Below are 17,154 nucleotides of genomic sequence, written 5' to 3'. Positions count from 1 at the left end.
CATCAATAAGTGAAAGCAATGTGTGTTACTATTATAATCCAGGACAAATGTTCAGTGAAAAAGTCATCCCTTCCATCCCAAAAACAAATACAGTTCTCATGAACAACAGTCCAACTTACGAACATATTACAATTATGACAAGATTAGAGGGTTATATCGATCACGAAAAGAGAAACCAAAGGAAACCAACATATTAGGATTATATTATCTTACTTTTCAGACACACTTTGATCAAACAGACAGTGGAGGAGGTTTAGACACTCCAGGCTTATACGGTGTGGAAATGAATGGGTCTTTATCATTGCTGAAGTGAACAACAATATGATCGCAAATGGACAAGCAAGCAAACATGACACATGAGCATATTCAAGCAAAAGCCAGCATGTATTAGTTCTGTTAAACAAAACAAAATCAATGTTACTCGCCTATCGAGAAGAAATAAAGCAACCTCTGCCTTCGCTCCTTGAGTTCTCTCCAGCGCTGGAAAGCTGATCCGATATTTACACGGGTCCTACATCTTGCCTGATTGTAAAGCCTTGTTCATACTCGACGAGTGCGAGGGTGAGCGCAGCAAAAATGACGTGGTGTGTGCAGTCGCGCGCGTAATATCAAGGTTTACTGAGTTTTACACAATTCTTTTGTCGTGTGGTTTTCGGTGAAGTGTACTAAAATAAATATCATCACCTGTGTACATTAGCCCACTTCTTCACAACGCTTTTTCCTGATGGTTTTTAAAACAATTACTCCGAGTCGCCCTCTGCCGTTTCAAAGAATAGCACAACGGCGAGTGCGTCAAGTATAAATGCCTCATCCGTTTAGGGAGGAGCGCGCGCAGTCAGCGGGGGCTCGCGCTGCGGAGCCAGGCGAAAGTATAAACAAGGTACACAGGTTCCACAGACATCTTCCACATTTGTTTTTTATCTGCCATCTCTCTCTTTTTGTTGTCGCTCGGCTAATGTCAAAGCTGAATTTTTGAATAATGGCAAAGCTGAATTTTCTGCAACATTTATCCAGTCTTCAGTGTCACATGATCCTACAGAAATCATTCTTTATTATTTTCCAATGATAGTAATCAAATTTTATGGAAATTATTGTCTTTTCAGAATTCTGTCCTCAGTTCGTTGTGTCTTTTGAATTACGACGTACACTGAGCGCTCTCTTCTCCCCGCCATTAGAAGACATGCTCCTTACTGCTGATTGGATATAAGTTTGTTTTGGTACTCGGCCCGAGACACTTTTCTAAATCAGTTTTGAAATACCACTTACCCCACCTTTAATGGATTATTCTGTCCTGCTCCCACAGGATTCTGTCCCGCTCCCACAGGATTCTGTCCCGCTCCCACACAAATGTTACCTTCTCCTGCTCCCGCCTGTAACATTTCATGTTTTGTCCCGCTCCCGCCCACAAAAGCCAGTATATGTATTTTTCTGTCTGTCCATGAAATTGTTTCAAGTAATTTTACATAAAAGCAAGCGTGTGCATGGTTTGGCATTGCCTCCCTTAATAATTCCTAAAAAGCTGACATCTCAGTTCATCGCGACCTCACAAAGCTTCGTTATGAAGCTGACTGCACAATTAATCTTTCATAATGTCTACACTTTCTTTGTAATAATCAGAGGATTTGCCTGCATGCAGAACTCAGCACTGAACAAAAACTCACTTTGAGCAGTGACTGGATTCTATCTGAAATTCATCTGATTGGCCATTGTGTTCAAGAAATCAACACCTATGTCTGTGATTGGCTACATTGCACAATGCTGCAAAAACATGTTATAAACAGAAACTCTGCCCATGCTTGCACCTGTAAATCGTTTTTGTTTTGTTTTAGTTGTTCTTGTTGAGTAGATATTTCTATTTCGGGGGAGTCCCGCAAATAATTTTACTCTCCCGCAAACCGCACACACACGAGTACCCTACCACCCGCGCCTGCACTCCGATTCAATTTCGATCCAATTTGATTTCGATTCCATTTGATGTCACACCAAATGAAGACCAGGTTTTATTCAATAGTCTTCCAACAGAAAAAAATGACAAACTTTCCTGTAGAATAAATTACATATCAAGAAGTATGTATTTTCTAAAAGTCCGTAACTGCTTGTAATTTAATATTTCATGCATCAAAAGTATAATGAAGTTTAAATAGATCATCGTTGTTGAAAGCAGTACGGAAATAATCTGTTGCATTTGACATCCTTACTCAAATTATTTAATCAATGGTCTTACAGTCTCTTGTTCAAATAGACATTTTCTCTCTTAATAGATTGTGCAGTAGTTGATCAGGTAATTGAATCGACCTGTCACTAAATCACAGTATTAAAGTAAAGGGTTACACTTTATTTTAAGGTGTCCTTGTTAAAGTGCAACTATTAACTATTATAACATAGGGTTTGGTTTGGGGTTAGTTGCATAATTATGCATAATTTACTGCTATTACTATAGTCATAGAACATATAACGTGTAACAAGAACACTAACATAAAGTTTACTATTGAAAGTTTGTGTTGGTACACGAAAGTGGTGTGCTCAGAGTCTTTCGTCCTCACTCGTTTCTGCTGCTGAGGATGATGATGATGATGATGACGAGGATGAAGAAGAAGAAGAAGAAGCCTAGGATGAAAAGATAGATGCTGGAGTTAGTATCTCTTTTAGGATTCAGTCCAAACTGCATTTATTTGATCAAAAATACAGTAATATTGTGAAATATTCAGTCAAATAACTGTCTTCTGTTTAAATATATTTTAAAATGTAATTTATTTCTGTGATGGCAAAGCTGAATTTTCAGCGACATTTATCCAGTCTTCCGTGTCACATGATCCTTCAGAAATCATTCTTTATTATTTTCCAATGATAGTAATCAAATTTTATGGAAATTATTGTCTTTTCAGAATTCTTTAATGAACAGAAAGCTCAAAAGAACAGCATTTATTTGAGTAAGAAAGTAATTGACCCCCAACTTTTGAATTAAATGGTTTAAAGGAATAGTCCCCGCCCCAGACCACCCCCCCCCCCCCCCCCCAAAAAAAAAGTACTCACATTTATGCCATTCCAAACACAATGCATATTCAGATAGAAATACATATTCAGAAGACCTACGGACAGATTTATTAACAGCTTGCGCCAGCGCAAAAAATACTGTCAGGATTTACTAAAGACACGCAGTGATAAATTGGCGCTGAAAAGGCATGGACACTTTTGTGGAATTGCACCCTCACACTAATTTGCCCTGTTTAGTAAATCTGGCCCTTAAAATGAGAAAAGAGAAGCCAGTACAGTCTTCATAATTTCTTTTTTTATGTCTTACAAAAATCTAACAGGTTTGGAATGACATGAGGGTAAATAAATGATGACAGAATGGAAAAAAGTTGTGAACGTTGAAAACCTTTCTTATTTTTTCTGTCAGCTGAGAATGGAAAATGTTGAAAAGCAGTACTGACCCTTGAACGGGTTTGAGCTGGTGGGGTGGCTGGTCTTTCATTGTCACTTTCTGTGTCTTTCCTCTCGTCCTCTTTAGCATAAGCTGGTGCTGGTGCATCAGCGGAGGGCTCTTTGTTCAGCAGTTGAGGGGTGATGGCGATCCCTTGTGCTTTCAGGTGGTCATAGGCTGTCCTCTCAGCCACTAAGAGGACCAGCGTGTCCCCGCTCTTGCGGATGAGGTTAACAACTTCCTCATGTGTGCTCATTTCCACGTTCACCCCATTCACCTCCACAACAACATCATCATCCTCCAGTCCAGCTCTGTCTGCTGCTCCACCTTTCACCACCTGGCAGGGAATTCATTAAAGGATTGATTAGCTCCCATAGGAAAAAATAAAAAATAAATAAAATAACATTTACTCATGTTCGCATGTTGCCCATTTAGACACGTTCCTGGATCAACAGATTTTGTGCTATGTTTGAGAGACAGCATAACTTGTCCCTCAAATCCAGTGTTGGGCACGTTACTTTAAAAAAGTAATTAGTTATAGTTACTAGTTACTTCTTACAAATAGTAACTGAGTTAGTAACTGAGTTACATCATTATAAAAGTAACTAATTACCAGGGAAAGTAATTACTGCGTTACTTTTTTTTTTTTTTTTTCCAAATGTTCAAATATGTCAAATAACTTGGATGCCCCCAATATTAGATATGTTAAATGAATGAATTGGACACTAAATAGAATAAATTATTATTATAAAACATTGTACATTAATGTACACTATTGTAATGTTGCTGTGGGACAATGTAAGAGACACCTATCAAATTCAATGCATTATTGTAAATATTATCAGTAGGCCTACTATAGTGTAAATATTGAGTAAATATTATCCGTACTATACTTTTCTTTGGTAGTGAAGCTCACGTTATCACCTGGGTTTTTAGCCACTATTTTTGTGGCATATGATGATGTGAGGCGCTTCAGAATCACTTGCCACCGGCGTGGAGAGACTCTTTCTTCCTGGGCATAAGTTGCACGTTACTTAAATATTCTTACCTTTCACCTCAACGAGGGAAAAGTAGCGCTTATACTTCCAGTTTGCGAAAGCTACCTTTGAAGTCGTTGGACCATCGCTGAATGTGCATATGCGTGTGCGTCATTGGTGTGTGTGTGTGTGTGTGTGTGTGTATGAACCATAGACCGTGAAAAAAATAGGTGTGAACTCAACCTATCAACTTCAACCTTGTCTCCCACCCACCAATCATCATCAGTTATGTGCACCACCGCACCCACCCCCAACACGCATGGCTGGTGTGCGCGCGCGCACACACACACACACACACACACACGTTGCAGGTCCGACTGACAGAGAGCCTGTTCGGATGAAAAGCGCTTCAGTGAGGTCAATTATAGTAACGCGACTAAACCGCGTTTTTCCCCTCAGTAACGCTAACGGCGTTGTAACGGGAGGAACAGTAATTCGTTTGATTACTCGTTACTGAAAAAAATAATTCCGTTAGTAACGCCGTTTATCTGTAACGCCGTTATTCCCAACACTGCTCAAATCTGATTGGTTGAATGGAACGTTGTTCCAGGGTCAACAAAGATGTTGATCCAGGAACATGTTGCACTTGGTGGAATCAGGTCCGGCTTCATGTTCTATTTTTAAAGGGTATGTAAACAATATTTTAAGATTTATTTGTATTTTACTATCCACTCTTTTACAGAAAGTGAATGAGCAAGTCTGTTAAGCTTCTAAATTACAAAATCACCATAAAAGTATCATACTTTTTTATGTCTTTGTCTTCATTCACAAAAATAATTTTGTATTTATAAAAAATAAATAAACATATATATATATATATATATATATATATATATATATATATATATATATATATATATATATATATATATATATATTTTTTTTTTTTTTTATTTATTTATTTTTTTTCAAAATGCATTTATTCATTTTGCTTAAAATCAGCATGAATCGTTTCATCGTGAAAACAATTACATGTATTCAGTTACACGTGTAAAATATGGCTAGCTGTGGAATAAGCAATATTTAATTAGTTTAAATGCTTGTTGATTGAAATAAATAGGATTTATTGCTGATACATATATACATTTGGTTATTTTGTATTTAAAAAATAAATATTGTGTATTTTTTATTAGCCCTATTTCCGAAATCTTACCTCTTTTTTATTTGTTTCAGGTATATATTACTAACAAAATGCATCACATGAAGTGTATTATATTGATGTTAAAACTGAAATCCAAATGGATGGAAATGTTAAATACAATTCAAATGTACACTTTAAATGTATACCTAAATTTTGAGCATATGGCACTTGGATTATGGACACTTATGATACTTTTATGGTCCTTTTCTGATATTTTGGAGCTTGACAGTCACTAGTCCTCATTCACTTTCATTAAATGCACAAAAACAGCAGGGATTTTCTTCAAATATTCTCCTTTTGGGTTCTGCTGAAGAAAATAAGTCATACGAGTTTGAAATGTCATGAGCGTGAATAAAAGATGACAGAATTGTTGGGTGAACTATCCCCTTTGAACCTATTGAAACACTGAATCTATAAATAAAATAGGTCTGTGTGTAAAGTGAAGGTCATTTCTCAGACCTCTTGGATGTACTGTCCATTAACTCCCTGGATGCCATTGAGATGGAAACCGAATCCAGCAGTGGTCTTTGCCAGCCGGCACAGTTTGGGTTTGTGGTCCACATATGCTGGGGCAGGTACAGCTGGGACGGGCACGGGTACTGCTGGAACAGGTTCATGCTCAGGATAGCTGGGCGGGGATCCTCTCATTTCCTCCCAGTACAGAAGTGGAGAAGCACCACCCTTGACAATACAGTATTATTCAATCATTTAGTATAGAATGTAATGTATAATATACAAATGCAAGTGGAATATTTAAAGGCACAGTATGTAAGTTATCCGGTCATGGTGTGACATCCGACAGGACTCATAGCAGAAATAATGTTCATGAGTGAGTTCTTATTAGTTTTATTAACGCTACAGTGGTATGAAACCGGGCAGTGCCGAGAGCCTGGGACGTTTACACTGCAAAAAATGCTCTTCTTACTTAATAATTTTGTCTTGTTTCTAGTCTAAATATCTAAAAATTCTTAAATCAAGATTCATTTACTAGATAAGTAAAATGACATGATATTTTTTTCTTGTATTCTTGAAAATAAAATGCAAACGAAGTGACTTTTTTACTTAAAACAAGCACAATGATCTGCCAATGGGGTGAGATTCCAAATAAGATTAATAATCAAATAAGATTATTTTTCTCACCCCATTGGCAGATCATTTTGCTTGTTTTAAGCAAAAACTCACTTAATTTGTAACACACTGCTGTTTTACTTGGTCAAAACAATTATACTAAAATACATTTGAGTGTGTTGAGCGTTCGCTCGATGGCTGCTATGAGACACTTGTTGCACACTCACGGTAAATCAAGAAAACAAGACATTCAAACAATAAGACTAGGCAGCAGCTATTTGCACAATAGATGCTGTTTACACTAAGTGAAAATAACATATTTCTTAGCGATAGATGATATTTACACTAAGTGCAAATAGCCGTAGATGCTATTTACTAAGTGAAATAGCATACTAAGTGAAAATAGTGATATATTCTATTTACACCATATAAAAGTAGCAGTTCTTTGCAATATGTGTAAATAGTAATTACATGCAATTTATACTTTATTTTGACAGATACATAATATTTGCACCTCAGTATTGTTGTACATTGCAATAATAACATGGAGTGTAAATGATTATATTTATTAAAATTATTAAATGGATGCCGCCTTAATGATATAATAAAATCCCTCCCTACACCTATCCCTAACCCTACCCAATAAATGCTTTTATTATTATTAAACATTTCGTTAGGCACTGAATTTCCACTTTTAGAAAATTGTCTTAATTTTTATTGAAAGTAAATGCCTTTCCGATGTGATAAGAAAATGGATAAGAGCGAGCTCTGCAAAAGGCAGATTCGAACCCGCGTCAATCGCGTCATAACCAAGATCCTTAAGCCCTATGCTTAACTGATTGCACCACTGAATACATAAAAACACAGGCTTTTTTTTATTGTTTGGCCCAACCAGGCATTGTTAGGTGGAGCTAGTGCGAATAGCACTTGCCAACAAGGCACACTATTTGTACTTGGTGTGAATAGACACTCGGTAAGACTAACCATGTTAGGCTATATAGCAATTCGTTTTCTGTTGATAAAAGTATCCAAACAGTTGTTTATCTGTCTAATAAAGTATTAAAGTGACTTTGGAGTTTCCATGGTTTCTATGGAAGTAAAACTGGAAATCAACGAGGATATGACGTCATTGATAGGTGACGCAATGACAAGGGCCTTTATACTGGTTAAAATAGCTGATTCTCTGGATGTAAACATTGTTGGAAACATTTGGGAAACATTTGGGATAATGTAAGAACACATTAACAAAATACAGGATATAACTTTGTTTGGATCCAATTTATTTTGATGGTCCCTTTTGAACATTCTGTTGACTATAAGTAACGTTGCACCTACATGTCTATTAACTCTCATTATAGTGTAAGTAGAGTATTAGTAGACCGGTAGGTTTAGGGTTAGAATATGTTGACATGTAGTTGCAAAGTTACTTATAGTCAGTAAAATGTCCGTTGGAGGACCATCACAATAAAGAGTTAGCAGATAGTAAGCAGACAGTCTGCTAGTACTCTAATGAGAGTTAGTTGACATTTAGGTGCAACGTTACTTATAGTAAACAGAATGTTCAAAAGGGACCATCAAAATTGTTACCCACTGTGGTAGAAGTTTTTGGACATTTTAAATCCAAAATCCATATTTTGCCTTTAAGATTAAAATTTTTGGTTATAAGTAACTTTGCAACTGTGGGCCCTATCATTTTCACGTCCTGCGCCATGTTAATCGCAATTGCACTCGTGCCCATCTGTTCGCCCATGGGCGTGCTGGTTTGAAAACGAGGTGTGTTCAGGCGCATTGTTGGCACATTGCTATTATGAGGCAACTGAAAACGACTGCACCATTGACCAACAAAAACCTGGTCTTAAGTCAATGGCTCAGTATTTTTTGTCTTATTTAAAGGGCGTATTAGTAATATGCGCCTATATGTGGGTGCACAACGCGCGTACACTCTGCTTATTACACACACAGCAGCACACAACCATTTTTAAATAATAAAAATAAGGATTCCTCTCTGGAAGCGTTCAGTCTTTCCGCTCGCAAATTCCGGCATGTAAATAGCAAATCCGCCATGGTGCAAGCACAACTGAATTTTAAAGGGAATGGGAGATGACACTCTGACTGGTTAATTGCATTTTACGCCCAAAACACACCTATGACTCATTAAGAGACTAGGTACAACCCTTTTGGACCAAGCGCCTGGCGCATTGAACTAGCAAAAGTGGATTTGGACCCGCCCTAAGTGCATCTGCACAGATTGTTAAAATAGGGCCCTATGTGCACTCTCATAAGAGTATTAGTAGACTGTTCGGTTAGGGTTAGGTGTTATGGTTTGAGTTAGTAGAATAAAGTGACCTGTAGTTGCAAAGTTACTTCTAAAGTTACTTATAGTCAGTAGAATGTCTGTTGGGGAGCATCGAAATAAAGAGTTATCAGATATTAAGCAGACAGTCTACTAATACTCTAATGAGAGTAAGTTGACATGTAGTTGCAAGTCCCTTACAGTTAGTAGAATGTCTAAAGTGGACCGTCGAAATAAGGTTTTTCCCGATTTTTTATTTGTGTATGCACCAGTCACCAGTGTGCTCTTCAGTATCAATGTAAATGTTTCAAATGAATGTTTATTGCTGTATTGCAGCAATGTTAGTGAATGAAAAGGACTCACCAATTTGTACATTTTCTCAGTTTCAGCATCCAGCAGCAGGAGGCAGCACTTGTTTCCTTCTTTTGATATTTTGTTCACCACCTGCTCATGTGTGCAGTTATCGATTTCCTCTCCATTTACAGCCACTAGTCGGTCCATATCCTTCAGTCCTGCTCGCTCCGCAGAGCTTCCTTTGTCTATTTCGCCAATGTAATGACCTAAAATACAGCACAAAATATGACATGAATCAAATATTGAAACATGAAACAAATATTTTTCTATTTCTCACTTTATTGATTTTCTGGAAAATTTATGTATTAGTTCTAGTAAAAATATAGGAATTTAATCAATTTAATTAGGCAGCGGCCATTTGCACTAGCATTAAATGCTGTGTACACTAAGTTTAAATAGCGATAGATGTAAATAGTTGTTAGATGCTATTTATACTAAGAGCCAGGTTTACTTACAGCTTGTGCCAGGGCTGGACAGGGCTATTTTTGCGGCTGACCTTATTACATATGCATTTGTAGGAGTTTCCCTTTTAGACGCAAAATTTATGGGAGGAGAGTATTTAAATGAATCACACAAGGTAATTTACTAAGGTTTACGCTAGTCAATTTACTGCTAATTGTGCCGTCTTTTACCGCCAAAAAAAGCATGACGCTAATTTGCGTTGTGTTGGTCATTGTGGAAATGATCCGGCTGCGTCTGTGTTCTTTAATTTGTGCATCATTAGTAGCTCATGCGCTAAACTTTCCACTCCCAACGACGCTTTTTTGGATTTACGCTCTCATGCTAATTTGTCCTGTTTAGTAACTCTGGCCCTTAGTGTTAATATCGGCAGATGTTTGCAACTCAGTATATTGTAGTACATTATAAAACAGAATGCAACAACATATTTAGTGTTTATGATTATATTAAAATCATAAATTGATACTGCCTTAATGGGACATTACTTGTCCCAAAGCCCTTCCCTACACCTACCCATAACCCCGTCGCGTCAGAAGCTAACACCACCTGACTTACTCTCCATACCACTGCTCCAGTTATCACATGGGGTTTTTTTTGTTGCAATTTGTCTGGCTCAATCAGACAACGGTGAGTGGAGTAAATATAGCCTCTGCCAACAAGGTGGGCTATTTGCACATAATACATTTTCAATGTATTATTTTAGCTGAATTGAACTGATTTCATAATTGATGTACTTTACACAGTTATTGAACAGTTAATGAAACCTGATTTAAACTGAATACTGAATGTTTACTATTGTCTTTTTAGAGCTGCTTTACAGAAGAATGTATTTTTGTTTGCACATGGAATAATTATTTCAGCTTAAAAAAGTGTTTGTGTTGCCTTGAAATTTTAAGTTTAGGCAACTGAAATATTTTAAAGTATTAAAGTAAATATTTAAAAAGTTTTAAGGCAGCACGAATACTTTTTTCAAAGTAAATATTTAAAAAGTTTTAAGGCAGCACGAATACTTTTTTAAGTTGAAACAATATTTTTTTTACATTAAAATGCCTTCTTTTTCAATTTACCCCTTAAATCACTGAACTTATAAACATTTTGTGGTATTATATCACACTGGAATGCTTTTTACAGCATCATAGAGCCATTATGGTAGATAACCTTTGCATTGTACAATGTTATCAAAATTCCTCAGTTAGCCTACGCAATGTCAATTATCTAACATAAACACATTGTCCTTACATTGCAATAAACTTCTGTAAGTTCAGTTGGCACCACCCTGCTAGACAAAAGGGATGATAGTAATGCAATGGTTAATAGAATCTGGGCTGCCAACATCAAATTTCCAGGAAACAGAAAATTACAATCCTGCTGTATTTCCCTTGTGAGCAGTGCACTTAATCTTAGGTTGCTCCAGAGAGAAGTCCATGCAATTAGTGTACTATAAGTCACTTTAAATGAAATGACTATCTAAAGGATGAAATTCTTACAAAAATAATAAAAAGTGTGTGACAAAAGATAAGCCATCAAGATACTTGGAAAGGTTTTATTTGCCCAAAAGCTCAATAGCCTATTTTCAGTATTTGGATAACTGAAGCGGATTTAATTTAGATTGCATCTAACTTTGACAATGCCGTAAAGTCACTATGAGGATGATAACACATTTTACCCAAGTAATGTGTAAAAGGGTAAATGTGTATTTCATGTTGATATCCATACCATGGTAAACACTCACCTGCACGTTTAGGATCTTCCTTCAGGATGAAGCCATAACCATCTGTTCTCTTGATCATGTCTGCAATGCGTGGCTTGTGTATGAGATGCCGGACCGTGGCATGAGCCACCCCTGGTCGAAAGCCTTTGCTCTTGAAGTATTTGTCAGCATCCTCATCCACCAGCAAAAGCATCACTTTGTCACCCGCTGCTTTCACCTACAATAACAATTGGAAAACATTATTATAATATTTTCCTCAAAGTACTGATATTTGAGGTAATGCATGGTAAAACAGTTGGGTTAAGGTCTTCAGCAGCATGCATGGCAGCTATTAAAGGCAGTCCTATTATGATGGGTTTTTTTTACATTTTCATCTTACATATACATATTTTTTATATTTACAACTTGCAATGCATGTGTAATGTAGCTGTTTGAGGATGAAAAAGGTCTGCAAAGTTACAAAGCAAAAGGTCACTCCAAAGGGATTTATCCTCTATATCAGTAAGCACTGTCCCTGAAATGCCTAGATTGTAGTCTTGTTTAGTCTTGATTGTAAAGTTTTCTTCAGAAAAGTTAACATCACAATATTCCTCATTAATGTAATTCCTGTTCAAAGCATATACAAAAAAAAGGGGCGAGTTGCGTTAATAGGCTAGTGTGTTGAAACTCGCGGTTATGGTAAGGGGTTTGACATTTTCAAAACACACTCAAAGAGGTTGACCAATCACAACACACTGGTCCAGCAGACCAATCAGAGCACACTGCTGAAGGAGGGGCTTCATAGAGACAGGAACTAAACAGGGGTGCATTTCCCAAAAGCGCCTTTAGCCAACCATGGTTGCAAGTTCCGTCGTTATTAGCATAGTTCAACGAGTCTGTGTTTCCCGAAACCATAGTTCTAACGAACGTTCGCAAAACAGCATCACAAAGTTGCGTGGTTGGAATGACAGCTCTCGACCCGTGGTTAGAAGCATAGTTTCTTGTTTGCATAACATGTGGACTTAATAAATCCTTATCTTACGCAAAATAAGCAATCTGATATTCAGTACAATCTATATATTTTATTTAGAATACATACAAATGTCATTTACGTATTTTAGTTCGTCAAGAGATTTATAGATTTATAGCATCATTTTTAAAGAGTGCGCACGTGCTCTACGTAAGGTTGATAAAGCAAAATGACTGAGAAAAATTTGAATTAGTCAGATGCCATGTTCATAATTTATAGCAAAAAAAATCTAGCATTAATTCAACCTTAAACAGATCCATTAAAATAAGTTATTAATCCACCACTTGTGTGACCTCATAAACCAACATGGTTGAACGACAAATTTGCGACAATTTGGTTTCGGGAAACAGTCGCAATTAGCTAGTTGATTTATTCAACGATGCATTGTTCTATGAAGTTAAGCAGTGAGTTATGTCGTTTTACGGGAAACGTACCCCAGAGCGTTAATGATAGACTAGAAAGAGAGGAGCTGCAACAATGTAAAAATTTTTTTTTGAACATTCAAACAGAAAATCAAGCCTCTTTAAAGAGATAGTTCACCCAAAAAAATTTAAATTCTGTCATCCCCTAGACTGGATAAACCGAGCCCGATCTGACGGCGATTTGATTTCGCCGTGCAGCTCAGGTTGGAAACCAATACATATTTTTATCCTGCTTCTGTTACAAATTTGCGGGGACCAATCAAATCTGGCTTATCCACCTGGCACGCTATTGGGGAATTTAACACAATGATGGATAGAGAAGAGATGGATCGTTGGTCTGATTGTTTGAAGGACTATCCAATTGCGTACAGAGTCATTTGAACTATGTCCGTTGATCACGCCTCTTGTGCAGTAAAAATACAGAGCAGACTCCCCAGACCAATGTTCAATCTTAAAAGATTGAGCTTGGTGTGGTGATAGCTATACAAGTCATGACCCTTATGTCACTCCAAACCTGTATGACTTTCTTTCTTCTGTGGAAGACAAAATAAGATATTTTGAAGAATGTCTGTAAACAAACAGTTTCAGGTCCCAGTGACTTCCATTGTGTGGTCATAAAAAATATAATGGAAGACAATGGGAACGGAAACTGTATGGTTATCATTATCAACATTTTTCAAAATATCTTCTTTTGTATTCTGCGGAAGAAAGAAAGACTACAGGTTTGGGACGACATGAGGGTGAGTAAATGATGACAGAATTGTCCCTTTAAAGCTTTTCTAAAACTTTAAAGCTACTTAGACAGGAATTAATATAGTTAATAGGAAGGAAATCTAACTTACTTTTTGCACGATCTGATCATGTGTGAGACTCTCAACATTTTCGCTGTTTATATCCACCAAACGATCACCCAGCTTCACACCCGCCTGATCAGCTACTCCACCAGACACCACATCTATCATGAATACGCCATGACTACCTGAGAGAAAACAGGGTTAAAAAAAAGAACTACTGTTAGTAGTTCACGTGCCATTCCAAATGTTTCAGACAATTATCAACATATTGGTTGATTTATCCTAGACAGACCTAAGAAAATGAGTTAACCTTTAACTTTCTCAGCCTCAGATGACCATCTGCTGACTGTTGAGAGCACAGGAAAACATGTTCTTGAGTTGGCAAGCTCCAATCTGAGTTGCTGACCATGAACATTTCTGAGAATGAACTAATAACTCTATTTACCAACGTTTGCCATGTTTAAAGGCACATCTTTAAAATATATTCAGACTGAGGGTGTGTGTGTGTTATATCTGTCGAACAATCTGTACTTATTACACTATTAAAAATAAAGTTTTTTATTGGCATCTATGATTCCATTTAGAGTCTTTTACATGGAATCTTTCCATTGCACTATAGATTCATTATAGTGGAAAAGTGTTCTTCAGATTATTAAATTGTCCTTTAAACTAAGAAACATTGTTCTTTTAAAGAGCACCTATTATGGCATTTAAAAGTTTCCAAATATTGTTTTAGAAGTCCCCAACAACAGTTTTGCATGCAATGACAAAAAAGACTTTAGTTTTCTTATAATATGCATTTATTTTTACCTGTTTTGACAGCGATTCAATTTCTCAAATGATTCCTTTAGTGATTCACTTTTCAAAACCCCGCCTTTACGTGACGCTAATCTGCGGTGATTGGTCCGATGACCCAGTCAGTTGTGATTGGTATAGTCTGTGCAGATATTTTCGGAAACGGAACGCCCATCAAAGTCTTATAGTGACAGTAATTTGTTAATATGTGTCAGGAGTTATGAATATGAAAACCGCGTCGGTACCATTTGATTGATATAGCCTAATCATGAGCGATTGAGTCTCTTATGTGTTGTTTTCAATTCATACTTGCAGCTGGATGGCGCTCTGTGCACATGTAGTCCATATATGGTACAGACAGACGAAGAAGATCCATGTGCCATAATAGAAGTCCATAATAAAAGCTTCCTGAGATCATGCAAATAGAGACATTTGAAGACTAATAAACACTCAATCGCGACGATGTATGGTTTGTCTTCAAGCCACTTAGTCTTCAAATGCTCATCCTTGGGCAGATGAAAAAAGTTTGCTTTTGAGTCGCACTTCAGAACACAGCGTCTCGTTGCCATGATGTTTTCTAGTTTTCACTGGCGTCTTGGAGCGCAATAAGTGGGCGTATCGTATCCAAATAACTTGACAAGTTGACGTCATCTAGTCAGAGAAAAAGCTTCGGTCTTCTAACGATTCTTAAAAATGACTCAGAGTCGACTCTTACTTTTGAAAGAAAATAACTATATATACGGTGCACTGTCATATTTCAAACTTTGCAGGATGTTTTTGTTCACTTAGATCTATGTTACACACTACATGAAAGGTAAATTTCAAAATTCCATGATAGGTGCTCTTTAAGAACTGTTCACTGGGAGGTTCTTTTGGGAACCCAAAAAATTCTGTGGTATCGCTGTGAAAACCTTCATTTGGAACCTTTATTTTTAAATATCCTTTGAATGTACAAGAATTCAGATCACCCACACATCACATTTTGTTCTACGCACATTTTTACATTTCTGTCATTTTCTGTCATGGTCGCATGTTGTTCACATGGTCTATTTTGTCCAAGTAGTCTATTCTTGGTCCAAATTGTGGACCAGGTGTTATGCTGTTAGTCAACGATCTGGCTATGGGAGTTTTATAGCTTACCTTTGGCGGACTTTAAGGAGAAACCAAATCCACTGTTGGATTTTTGCAGATAACAAAGTTTGGCTTTAGCGGCTGGTGCAGACACTCCATTCATGGTGGGCTGGCTCTGACCTGACTGGGACTGAGGGTCGGCAAGATTCACACCCTTGGCTTTGGCCGTCTTATATGCCTCCTCTCCAAGAACATGCAATGTGACGCTCATCCCACTCTTTCTCACCAAATCTGCAACCTGACCCGAGAAAAAGTGCAAGCTTTACCTCCAAACTTTTGGTTTTCCTTTCAGTAGCCCCAATCATGAGATTAATTTAACCATTTCCAAATGTGTCAAACCTGACTGTGCTCCAAATTGTCCACAAAAATTCCATTGACTCGGACAATGCGGTCTCCATCCTTCAGACCGGCCAGTTCAGACACGCCACCCATCTCCAGGGCTCGGATCAGGTGACCCTCCTCTCCGCGCTCCACTCTGAGGTAGAAGCCATAGCCCTGTCCCTCTCGCTTGGTCAGAGAAATAATACGTGGTATTGGCCCAGCCATTTTTCCTGTTAGGAAACATTGATGGATCAGTGTTGCCTTCACACAGAGGTCATCTTACATGTGATGTGATAATATGCTCTTCTTGGTACATCTAATGTTATCTTATCAGATGCACACAATTCATTATCATTTGGTGATACAATAGGTAATTATAATCCAGAATGGACCAATGGAGTGAGGGGAGACTTTCTCACTATATGTAGCAGTGTTATAATGACAAAATGTTGTGAGATAAATCACAGGTGTTAGTAATTAATAAAAGCAGACCACTGCAGATTAGACAGAGGGGACACGTCCATGCTGATATGATTATGTAATCCAATGTTCTTGAAATGGAGGTGATAACTAGGGTAATATAGAATTATCAAAGGCCATATAATCATCGCCCTGTGTTAGGGTGCATCTGCCAATCTACAGTAAATCACTCAAGGTTTAAAGTCATGAACATGAAATGATATTTGTAACATATTTTGTGCAGGTTATTTAGATAAAAACACACAAAAAAGGTAAAAAATCATTTCAAAGCAAGTGTTTTCTTAATTTAACAAATTCCAATGAAATAGTTACTAAATTTAGTTAGATATCAAATCAAATTAAATTATTAGAGAAAAGAGTATTCTCTTTTGTATTAAATGTATTAACATTTCGATTAAAGTTTTTCAAAATGTACCAATTAATCATGCACAATAAGACCAGGAATGTGTCAAATAAATAAATAAATAAATAAATAAAGAATAAATAAATAAATAAATAAATAATAGAGTCAGCGCTCTGACCCAACTGTTAATTGTTAACAAAGTGTCTAAATGTGTTTATGTCCAAGTACACTTTGCTCTTAAATGCTTGTACCTTGCATCTGCAGTTACGATTACAGATCATATCAGAAAGAAAGAAAGAAAGAAAGAAAGAGTGTGAGAGAGCTCTGACTCCATAATTTGTATGTTGTTGAATGTGTTTATTTACATAAGTA

At 37.0% G+C, this 17,154-nt stretch overlaps 1 protein-coding gene across 1 annotated transcript; it reads right to left on the bottom strand.

Annotated features, from left to right (window-relative positions):
• Nucleotides 1-2,523: 2,523 nt before the first annotated feature.
• On the bottom strand, nucleotides 2,524-16,184 carry pdzk1 (PDZ domain containing 1; the record flags this gene model as incomplete). The annotated part of the gene is made up of 8 exons (XM_079821520.1): nucleotides 2,524-2,595; nucleotides 3,435-3,761; nucleotides 6,062-6,283; nucleotides 9,327-9,523; nucleotides 11,509-11,704; nucleotides 13,761-13,897; nucleotides 15,648-15,876; nucleotides 15,978-16,184. 8 exons carry the CDS (start codon nucleotides 16,182-16,184, stop codon nucleotides 2,524-2,526), a joined length of 1,587 nt encoding a protein of 528 aa, XP_079677646.1.
• Nucleotides 16,185-17,154: the final 970 nt, after the last annotated feature.

The sequence above is a fragment of the Gobio gobio genome, assembly GCF_949357685.1.
Source record: "Gobio gobio genome assembly, chromosome: 7".
Classification (NCBI taxonomy): Eukaryota; Metazoa; Chordata; class Actinopteri; order Cypriniformes; family Gobionidae; genus Gobio; species Gobio gobio.
This window is presented reverse-complemented; position numbering and strand designations above follow the sequence as displayed.